Source organism: Podarcis raffonei, chromosome Z, assembly GCF_027172205.1.
Source record: "Podarcis raffonei isolate rPodRaf1 chromosome Z, rPodRaf1.pri, whole genome shotgun sequence".
Classification (NCBI taxonomy): domain Eukaryota; kingdom Metazoa; phylum Chordata; class Lepidosauria; order Squamata; family Lacertidae; genus Podarcis; species Podarcis raffonei.
Window position 1 is genome coordinate 14,437,488 of NC_070621.1, and position 11,715 is coordinate 14,449,202.

Here is an 11,715-nt window from a genome sequence, read left to right on the forward strand (position 1 = left end):
CCTGAGGAAAAGGAAGGAGGAGCTATAATGCTGCAGATGACAAAGGAGAGCCAGAGGCCTGACATGATGGCTACAAAGGAAAATAAGAACTTGATGTTGAAAATCTAGTTTGAATTGGAGATTGAAGAACAGAGAGATCTCCTTATGTGGAGATCTGAAGATCCAAGGATTACAAATCTGATTAAGATGGAAGTTGGAGATTTGGGGACATTTGGACTTGAAAGGAGTAAGAAACAAGATTCGGGCTCCACTTTTAAGTATGGAGGTCTGGCTGGAAGAAACATGGATCCCATTCGGCTAGAGCTTCTCCGAGATCTGGTGTTTAATATTAAGGACTATCAAAAAAACCGGCAGAGAGGAATTGAGAGAGAATTAAGAGCCTCGGACGTGAGATCTCCAAGCTGATAGTAGATTAAGACTGATGGAAATTTGTTGGGGATTGAAACCGGGAAAGGGGGGGTGGAGTTTGGGGATCCAAAGGGTGCATAATTATAATCTGTTTTTGCTTTTACTCTGTTTTGCTATTCGTATGAAAATTGGGGAAGTTGTGGAAGGGAATTTGGGTCGACTTTAGAAAGAGGTTTTAAGAATGAGTATTGATATATAAATATTGATGTTTATAAGGTAAAATTGGCTTTTTAAAAATGAACTAAATAGAAAAAGGTCAAAAACTGGGGATAAGAACTTGTTGAACTAACAATTTGAATTGGAATATAAGAAGGGGAGGTGTGGGGAGGTCAGGGAAATATGTTATAGAAAAATAAGGATTGTAAACTTTATGTGTTTTTAACTTTTTTGTTTTTTGTTTTTTGATTTTTTAATGTATTAAAGTGGAAAATTTCAATAAATATCTTATAAAAAAAAACCAAAGAACTGCAAAGCAGAGTAGATGTCTTAAGGAAATCAGCAGCACACTCACATAATAATGCAAGAAAAGTCCTGATGGCCCATCTAGTCCAGCGTTCTGTTCTAAAAGTGGTCAACCAAATGCCCTAGAGAAGGTGTGGAGAACCTATGGCCTTCCGGATGTTGCTGAAACTCCCTTCATCTCTAGCCACTGGCCGTGTTTGTTAGGTGTGATGGGAATTGTAGTTCAGCAACATTTGGAAGTTTATAGGTTCCCCACTCCTGCCTCCAAGGGAAAGCCACAAGCAGGACCTGAGTGCATTAGCACTCTTACCACATGTGATTCTCAGCAACCCGTGCTCTGAGGTACACTGTCTCCAACAGTAGAGGCAATAGCCTTTTTCTCCATGAATATGCCTATTCCTCTTTTAAAGCCCTCCAAGATGGTGGCCATCACTGCCTCGTGTAGGACCAAATCCCACATGAAGAACTAACCGTTGCCTTTCTGCCATCGGAAGAGTCTGGCAGCAACAACTGCATTGGAAAAAGCAAATTATGGGTTCAGGATACATGGGGGAGAAAAATCTCTTGCCAAAAAGGGCAGCCGGGTTGCACCAACAGATATTTTTAGCCAGATTTTGAGCCCCTCTTCTCTTTGATGGTGAGCCCAAAGGAACTGTCCACACCCAGAAAATAAATTTAGAAATTCTTTCCAAATTCAGCTTTTTGGTTAAGTCACAAGCCAGCTGCCTTGCATTCCATTAGACTCCAGCTGTCTCCCTCCCCATCCCAATAACACAAAACACACATTCCCTTCTTACACCCGAACAGGCATCTGTGTGTTACCTTAATGAGTCGGTTGGCTACTTTCTTTATTTTAGCAATACTGTTTTTTAGATTATAACCACAGTATTTTCAACACTATTTTCAATTGCCTCCACTATCAGAGGCAATCTGCCCCTGAACAGCAGTTGCTGTATTGCATTCAGGTCCTGTTTTTAGGCTTCCCATCATGGGCCTCTTGTTGGCCACTGTGAGAACAGGATGCTGGAATAGACAAGCCTTTGGCCTGATCCAGGAGCCAGACTCTTCTGATGTCCAAGCTGGCTCTCCCTCACCACACATCAGCACTCAATGTTTACCGGATGTAAAAGCTATGCACTGCACCCATGGTGTACATTTCATACATACAGCTTGTTGCCATGCGGTGAGCAGTAAGATACATTTGCACCAGCCTGAAAGCAGAAATCAGCTGATCACAGTGTTAGTGCAAGCCTGCCAGTTATTTCCAGGATTGAGTGCCAAGTATACAGATTTCTTGTCCATTTCGATTTCCATTCATAAATTGCCTCTATCTCATGTCTACATTAAAATGTTATTTTGGAAAAATGAAATTTATACCCAAGCATGTATTTTATCTCAGTGTACTTATTTCTTAAATATTTCATTATAAAATATGCATTTTAAACACCTTTTAAAAGTCAATAACAATCTCAAAATTCAGATAACTACAAAATTGGAAGGAATAATTTGTTATTCTGATCCACACATCAACCTAGGAGGTGCAGATAAGGGTAAATTGGCATCAGAGTTCACAGACTCCAATCCCTTGAGCATCTCTGGGGCCACTTCTGGGAGAGAGGAATGGTGATTTAGCTGTGGATCTGCTCGCTGCAACTGACAGAAGATAATTACAGTAGATTCCGGCATATTAGGTGACTGGGAGTATTAAACAACCCCCCAAATTGGCAGTTGCAATTTGGGGGTTCGTCTTAGAAGCCCAGTCGCCTAATACGCTAGGCAGCTCTGCACCGGGAGAAAGCCGCCAGGTATGGAGCAGAGCCCACCGCCCCTGCTGCTGCCTCCGAAGTAGTGGGGGGGGCTCCCCGCCGGGGAACTTTCTCCCAGCGCAGAGCGGAGCCCACCGCCCGCTGCTGCTGTTTCGGAGCAGCAGGGGGGGGGGCAGGCTCCAAGCCGTGCCACCCATACCCGGCATATAAGATGCCCCCCAACTTTTTAACCTCTTTTCCGGGGTTAAAAAGTCGTCTTATACGCCGGAATCTACGGTATGGGGTGATTGAAAAAATTCCGACAGAGCACTCTGGAGATCATGGTGATCTGGGAGTCAACCTCAAGACACTTGGATCAAAGCCTTTTTCCTGCTGTCTATGCTTGCATTTTGGACAGAAGATAGGATGAGCTGGCAAGCTATAGAGTAACACCATCATGCCAAAATGCCACACAGTCACCTTATAGGTAAATAAGAATCACATTCTCTCTTTTTAAAACATCTTTGGGATGCAGAAACTGTCACAAGACACCCCCCCCCCCAAAAAAATCTGCTGGGGAAAATCTAAAATTTGAAAATCTTTGAGTACCACTTTCTGTTGTTAAGAAAACAGAGAGGGAACTAATTCTTAAAGTATCTAAAGCAAACTAGAAGGCTTGATTTATGGTGGACAAGAAATATTAAAATGAATTATAGGAACTCCTGTATTTGAAAATCTTTAATCTTTTCCCCCCTCTGCCATGAAAGAATTGGTGAAACTGAAAGTCAAGTGGCCATCGTTAGCTGTGGTTGATGGAGAGAGACCCCTGGAAATTTTGGTCTCCCAGGGTGAGAGATTGGGAGGAGAAAGGAAAAATCCCAGGTGAGAGCTGGCAGGGACTACTGTCCTTTGTGGGTGGTAAGGACCGATAATTATTTTACTTATTTGATTTGTATCTTCTGCAGTTGTAATTCACTAGATTATGGGAAAATCTTAATAATGAGGCCACTTTCTGCATCTCCAAATGATTTACCTCATCAACCTCATAAAAGGTAACTTCCTATGTATGTCAGATTCCTTGGGTCAATATCCTCCATATTGTAGGGTTGCTATACGTCCAGTTTTTGCCAGACATGTCCTCTTTTTCAGGGGTGAAATTACTGTCCAGGCAGATTTTTAAACTTTTGGAAAATGTTTGCCTCTGTGTTTTCTCTTCCTACAATTAGTTATAGTGATGGGAATGAGGAAGGTCCCAAGATGGACCTGGTGTGCTGGGTGTGGAACTTGTTGCCTCCCCACCTGGCCCACCAAAGGCTGTGAGGATGCAACGGCCCTTCTGGAACTAAGTGTGGGAGAGTTGGGAGCGCGGACCGGTGGGAGAGGAAACATCATTTTTCTTTAGGATGGGGAAGAGGGTTATTTACTATTATAGGGGTGGGGAGAGAATCAGCATTTTTCTTTCTCTTTGGGGCCATCAGGATTCGTTCCCAAATTGCCACTTACCTTAATTTCTACAGAAGTGGGGGCTGGGGGGGGAGAGAAGGGATGTTCTTGGCCAATCAAGAAAGCTTTGTTTATCTTTAGGAAGACGCATTATGCTTAAGTCTGCCCCCCCCATCTTTTCATGGTAGGAGATTTCATTCATGTCTCTTTGGAAAGGGAAAGAAAGTATCATTTTGCTCTGAAAACCATTCCCTTTTTAAAGGGAGAGGCAGTATGCACTTAGGCTAGTATTGTCTGACACATTATGTTGTAAAAATCTAAACTGGGCTCAGTCTGAAAAGCTCAAAGTGATGTTAGCCTAAGCTCCCTCACTACAACACTGTGTAGTTAAGACATGAGATTTTGCCCTGAGCCTCTGAATGCAATATCACATGGGACTCCCACAACTAATAAAGAAATTTATGGGGAGTGTGTTTGCTTCAAACAGTAGTATATGGTGCTGAAATATGAACATCCTTTGGAAATTGGCAAATGTGTCCTCTTTTTTGCTCATCAATACTGTATATGACAACCCTACCATACTGCCTGCATTAACTAGCAGCGGGTCTCCAGGATAAGTGTCTTTCCCAGCCCTACCTGACGATGCCGGGGATGGAATATGGGACGCTCTACCACTGAGCTACTGCCCTTCCTGAAGTCTCTACATTAGAAGCAGCTGAGACATTTAATCACTCCCAGTGCGCACACTCGTCAGAATTACCCACCCTTGAAGCTGGTTGCCTATTGACAAAAACACAGGAGGGGAAGCTGCTTCAATGCTTTAAAAAATAAGCCTGTTGGAAAAAGAAACAGAGGGAACCTCCCATTTTAATTTAGAAGAAGCATGCCTCAACTATCAAAAGTTTGCGAAATACTCCTGTAGACAAAGCAAGCTTGCGTAAGATCAATTACTATGGATTAATTAACCTTAAGATGATGTAAATGTTGCAACCCTATATATGCCTGCTTGGGAGTAGACATCCTATCACATTCAACAAGGCTTGCTTTCAAATAAGCATGCATAGGATCAGTCTCATAACCACCTGTTACTTTCAACAGAGCAATGTTAGAAATTCAAATATTATAAGCTAGGCACCAAATGGCTTCTTAAATCAGGATACAGTCACCAAAATGAAATGCCTAGTTGCCATTTTGGGGCCAGACAGCTCAAAAGTCGTATTTTTCAATATGACTTTTTGGTTACTGAAATTCATTTGGATTGTGCAGATAAAACATAACCCATAGAATTCTACAGGATGTGTTACTAGTGTGTGAACACAGTCAAGATCCAAGGATCCCCAGCCATGCACCTCCAGATGATGAAGTCAGACACCATCCTGCTGCCCTTCGCTTGGTCATCTTCGCTTGGTCACAAGTGGCTAATAGCCAGGTGCGAAATGAGCCTTGCAAATTCCAAACGAGGTGAGGAACCTCAAGCCCAGGAGCCAAATGCAGCCTTCTGGCCTCTCTTTCTGGCCCTTGGAATACTCCCCAAGCCATGCACCCTCTCTGAGGCCACACCCCTCACTGGCCCTGCTTCACACCCGAGTGTTATTTCTTGGCTGGAATGTGCCCTTGATTTTTGATAATACTTCTTGATTGTATGGTCAGCAGTTCGAATCTGTGTGATTGGGTGAGCTCCTGTTGCTCTGTCCCAGCTCCTTCCAACCTAGCATTTGAAAGCATACCAGCGTGAGTAGATAAATAGGTACCACTGTGGCGTGAAGGTAAACAGCGTTTCCGTGCGCTCTGACTTCCATCACGGTGTTCCGTTTCACCAGAAGCAGTTTAGTCCTGCTGGCCACATGACACGGAAAGCTGGCCGCGGACAAACACTGGCTTCCTCAGCCTGAAAGCAGAGATGAGTGCCACACCCCACAGTCGAATTTGACTGGACTTAACCGTCCAGGAGTCCTTTACCTTTACCATACCAACTTCTTGAAAAAGATTCCAAAGCCCCTGGTTTGAAGGCAGTTTTGCAAATAAGCTTGCAGAAGTTGCTAGCTGCCTTTCAAGATATAGTGACAGAAAGGTAGCCGTATTGGTCTGCCATAGTCAAAACAAAAAATTTTTTTCCTTCCAGTAGCACCTTAAAGACCAACTAAGTTAGTTCTTGGTATGAGCTTTCGTGTGCATGCACACTTCTTCAGATACACCTATCTGAAGAAGTGTGCATGCACACGAAAGCTCATACCAAGAACTAACTTAGTTGGTCTTTAAGGTGCTACTGGAAGGAAATTTTTTTTTTGTTTTTTCAAGATATAGTACCTGGGCTTATTATTTGGAGCCAGGAAGAGAAAGAACAGCCAGGTCTAGCTGTCCTGTAACGGCAGGCTGACATGACATTTCGTTTCTCCAATTAACCTGCTGGGACAGCCAGTTAATCTTTCACCAGAGGTTCACAGTGCTCCACAGTGCTGCTGGGATCCTTGCCTCCCAACAGCATCAGGCAAACCCCTGTGTCCTTCCTTTACCCCTGGGTTGGGGAATCCTTTTCAGTCCACATTGCTTCATAGGCAACTTTTTGGGAGCAAGATGACACTAGTAGGAGGGCAACAGATGTAATTCTGACAATGGCACAGTGGGCTTCATCAAAGCTGTACAAAGGCCAGAGTCTTCAATACTCCCTTTCCATGCCTGTCTCTATCCTCTACCCAGACAAACAGGTAGCTACGGCACAGTTTAAGGATACATCCTAGCCAGGCAAAAGTACTCAAGGAGGGCATGGAGGAAGCCTGAGAGGGGAATGACAGCCTGGGAAGAGAGCTAAGGACTGGACAGAAGCCCAAAGGGCTGTATTTGATCCTGGCTACTGCTTCGCCCCCTAACCGAAGGAATGGGAGATCCCCTGAAAAGTATTGCCCTAGGTTGCTTTATATACAGTTGCTTTATTCATCACACACACACACACATGCGCAAAGTAAAGGTAAAGGACCCCTTAAAGGATGGTTAAGTCCAGTCAAATTTGATTATAGGGTATGGCACTCATCTCCACTTTCAGGCCAAGTGAGCCAGTGTTTATCTGCAGACAGCTTTTCAGGTCAACTGCCCAGCATGACTAAACAGCTCTGGCACACAGAACACCATGACGAGTGCCAGAGCACACAGAAAGGCCATTTACTTTCCCGCCACAGTGGTACCTATTTATCTATTCGCACTGGTATGCTTTCGAACTGCTAGGCTGGCAGGGGCTTGGACAAAGCAACGGGAGCTCACCACTGTTGGGTGGATTTGAACTGCTGACCTTATGATCTGCAAGCTCAAGAGGCTCAGTGGTTTAGACCACAGCACCATCCGTGTCCCTCTGTCACAGTATTCTGCTCCAAGCATTCAGAAGATATTACTCAGCAATTAATCAGTATCTGGGGAACAATCTGACCTCTGACACAATGGGATGCTCACTTGTTTTAGACAGTTATCGTACTTGGTACAAGAGACACGATTTGCACAGTGCATAGTACTTGAAATCAGCTGCTAGGAAATCCAAGTCACTTTTTATTTCCAAGGGGTCCCTCCAAAACCTTATCACAGGAAGACAGATTCAGATGCTGCACAGAGCTAAGAAGTCAAGACAAAAAGCATTTAAAAATCATCAGACCCAGAAATCTCTCTATGCCTTTCAAGCAAGTAGAGTCGGACAGGTCTGAACAGTGCCTGTTTGGTGGGGAAAGAGTGGTGGCATGACACCACAACTGTTACTGTACATTCCCCCAAGGAAGATATCCAGAGAGTCCTTACAGCACAGAACACAATACAACATTGATTTCTCTCTGCTAATTAAATGCTACATAATGAAACCAAATAAATTCACTGCTTGATTTGCAAAACACTAATTGAATCTTTAAATATAACACCTCTGGTACACCGAAAAGCAGCTGTAAACAGATACAGCTTAAAATCAGAGGAGACCCTTTAGGAGTCTGAAGTGCCACTAGGCATCCCAGTTAAATGCTTCCCAGTTCACTGCTTCAAGCAGAGGAATGTCTTCCTAACCTTTCTCTTTTCAAGACTAGGGAGAGGGAGATCCCAGCCAGATCCAGCATTCTGGAGAACAAAGAAGAGGAAGGAAGGAATATTAAGAGAATATATTCCACTCTTTCTACTAAACAGGACATTTAGAATTTAAAAATCAGTCATTATGCACAAAGCTATGCCACTCATTAACAGCCTTGTTTTTAGCTAATAAATGTGCAAAAATACAACTTTCAGAACAGTGGGTATTAGTTTTCAGAAATAATATGAAAGACTTGAGAAACTAATTTCTAGTGCACCCCTCTCAACGCATGCAAAAAAGCAAGAAAAATATATAAACAAGTAGAAAATTTCTTTCAAGTGCCATTTGGAGTTTCCCCTCACAGGAGGCCTCAACTCATACCTCTCTGTTCAAACTTCAGCGGCAATGCAATTCAGCAGGAAAACCCCATCCCCCCTTCAATGGGTGCTGGGACAGGCATTTCCCCACCTACACCCCAATATCAGTCACATCTGGAAACACCCACCAGTTCCCCCAGTCACCACCAGTTTCATACCGCAAATCAGGAGCAGAATCTCTGGAAATTCTAAGTCTGTGGGGCTTCTGCAAATATCAAGAAAATGCCAAAGAACACTTTCATGGGGCTAATCAATAGAGGATAAGCATATACATGAATGCCAGAAGTCTCCTTCTGTTGTTCCATGCTACCTGCAAAGGACCTTGTTTGGAGGGATGAGGGAGAAAGCCAAAGGTCTTTGACAGGTTACTCGTGTAAACCACACATCCTCAATCTGATATCCTCCAGATATTTTGAACTACAACTCTCATCAGACCGACCCAGCGCCTTGGGAAGTAGCATCTACAGATACAACTTTTCATAGCTGTGTGTGGCTATAAACCCAGACCTCCACAGTCCCAGCCCAACACCACCAAATACCACCAAATCCTAATAGTGAAATACAGTAGGTCAGTGGAAATTAATACCACCCCCTTGAACATTACTTGAGAAAGCTCCCCCACAAAGTCTGCTTTATAGGACTCAACGAAGCTGGGGCTGATGGGAGTCCAAAATATTTGGAGGGCACTGGGTTGCCAATGTGCTATAGTAGTTAAAGGGTCGGACTAAGACCCGGGAGACCCAGGTTCAAATCCCTACTCAGCATGAAGCTCACAGGATGGCTTTGGGCCACTCACTGCCTCTCAGCCTGTTCTACCTTCTATGGTTATTGTGGGGATTAAATGATGAGGGGGAGAATCATGCACACCACCTTGAGCTCCATGGAGAAAAGCTGCGATATAAATGCAATAAATAAATAAATAAGGAGTTGGAAGAATAAACTCTTTATCCAGTACTGTACTAGGATGAATTTACACTATAGATTTTATTTAAAAGGCCCAGGTCAGGGTGGGGGAAAAGTGTTAATCTGCAAGTGTAATGAAGTTTGTTTTACAGAGCTTTATGAAGCATGAGAGCTGGGTTTTTTATAGAGTTGGAAGAAAAACAAGATACTCTGTGGCATTGGGGAAACCATCTATTCTACAGTAATAAGAAGAATCTGATTTATGAAGCTGGAGATGATTGTTCAGGTCAGGAAACAAGATTATCTACTGTATTGCACTATGAAAGTGGTTACATCGTGGTGCTGATAATGCCAAGGCTGCAGGTCCAATTGCCATATGGGAGAGAAGCATATTCCTGCACTGCAGAGGGTTGGACTAGATGATCATCAGGGTCTCTTCCAGCTCTACAATTCTATGATTATATGAAAGAGTCTGTTCTGAATGAAGTTTCGGGGAAAGGTGCTGCTGCTGCTGCCATATGGGGAAGGAGGAACTCTGCTCTGAATGGTTCTGTGCTGAAATAAGTTGAGAAGCTTATATAGTTCTGAGGGAGGGAGCATACCTGACACACAGGCCTGAGAAATAAAGAGTGTCCTTTGGGGGGGGGAATCCAGTTCATTCTTTTAAGATTGGTTTTGAGAAACCCTCCCAGTAGTATGTGGGGCTTGGTGCAAGTCCCCCCTATAGGTCAAGAAGCCTTCAATGTCTTTTACAACAGGGGTACATGAATGTAGAGCCGCTATTCCATGGGGCAGGAGTAAACCTGTTTTATAGCACCCTCCTACAGGACTGAAAGAGTAAACAAATAGCTGTACAGGGTGCAATAGGAATTATTCCACAGGAGGAAAAAAGGCTGTATGCAAATATCAGGGGGATACTGAACTTAGGGAAGATGGCTCTGATTCTACGCATAAAGAGCATTATATGTGAGGAAATTAGGAGCATCCCAGGACCTATGGTTTGAGTTAGTCCCCAAACATATGTGTCCTATTGGACTGACAGCAGTGCCAAGAGGCAGGAACCCTTATTACTCCACAGTATTAGAAACAGCATTTTTTAATAATAAAAAAGGGGGAAAGGGGGTGTGTTCCTCCAAAGGGGGTAGGAAAGATGCCTTTTCTATAGGGCTCCCTATACTGGGGGGTATGTGTGTGTGCATCTCTCACATTTGCTATTTATGATTTGCAGCCTTACCCTTTACATATATTTTTTTAAGGTGCTCTTCTATAGGGCAGGAAAGGGCCTACTACTCTCTGGCATTTAGAAGACTTTTTTTTTTAAATGAAAAGAGATGGGGCTGCTATTCTATGGGGAAGAGGAAAACGTTTTCAAGAAAAACAAAAGGAGAAGGGGACAAGAGGAAAGTCGAACTTCAATGGATCTCTGCCGTGGGCGCGGGAGGATTACTATATTCTGTAGGGCGGCCAGACCCTTCCGGGTGGGGGCTGCCTCCATTGAGCATGGGCGAGGGGGGGCGTGTGTGTCTGTGTGATTCTCTCTCTCTCTCAGACCCATATAAATCCAGCTGATGAAAGAAATCAGGAACCAAAACGGTGTGTGAATGAAAAGCCCTGGTCTCTAGTGCGCCCCCACCCCACACAATTTCCCTTTCCCCCCGTCCCCAAAATACCGCCCCGCCGACTGAGGAAAGGCGGACGGCCTCCCCCTGCCCCCTTTCTCTCAGCGGCCTTCCCGCCGTCCACCCACCTGCTTTCTCGATCTTGCCGGACATGTCGCGGCCGCGCCGGGGCTGGGCTCCGATCCCGCCCGCCTGGTGAGGGGGGCTTGGGACGGGAGCTCGGGGCTCAGAGGCCCAGCCCGGCTGGAGGAAGCGGCGGAGGTGGAAGACGACGACGAAGCTGCCGCCGCGAGGGAACACCCGAGCCGGGCGGGAAGGAAGCCAGTCTGCTCCGCCTCAAGACGCCGCAGCGGGGCCTAAGACGAGCGGCTCAGCCCGGCCTCCTCATCCTCCTCCTCCTCGGTCGCCGCCGCCTCGTCTCGCTTCCCCTCCCTCGGCCGGGCCCCGGTGTGTGAGAGAGAGAGGCTGGAGAGGAGGCCGCACAGCGCGCCCTGCTGCCCGCCCTGGAGAAGGCAGTGGAGCCGGTGGCGGTGGCTAAGGGGAAGGAAAAGGCCTCTCGCCTTCTCTTCCCCTGCTGGATGGCAGCCTGCCTTGGGAGGCAGGGAACCCCCCTCCCCACTGGACTCAGTGGGGCAGGGGGAAGGCCTCATGAACCAGCCCCTCTGCTTAGGAAGGGAGCCCCACATAATTCAGCAAGCCTTACTCCGGGGAAGCGGGCGCTGTGA

At 45.3% G+C, this 11,715-nt stretch overlaps 1 protein-coding gene across 12 annotated transcripts in view; it reads right to left on the reverse strand.

The window, feature by feature from the left end:
- The window catches only part of RAPGEF1 (Rap guanine nucleotide exchange factor 1), a 111,541-nt gene extending 100,003 nt beyond the window's left edge, over positions 1-11,538 (reverse strand). For 2 of the 12 annotated variants that reach the window (XM_053374964.1, XM_053374963.1), the window contains exon 1: positions 11,119-11,461. In XM_053374964.1, coding sequence (XP_053230939.1) covers positions 11,119-11,143 — 25 coding nt within the window. In that variant the 5' untranslated portion in view covers positions 11,144-11,461. Of the gene's footprint in view, positions 1-7,499; positions 7,656-11,118 lie in introns of all 12 variants that reach the window. The other 10 variants (XM_053374959.1, XR_008328669.1, XM_053374957.1 and 7 more) reach the window with 10 other exon arrangements.
- Positions 11,539-11,715: the final 177 nt, after the last annotated feature.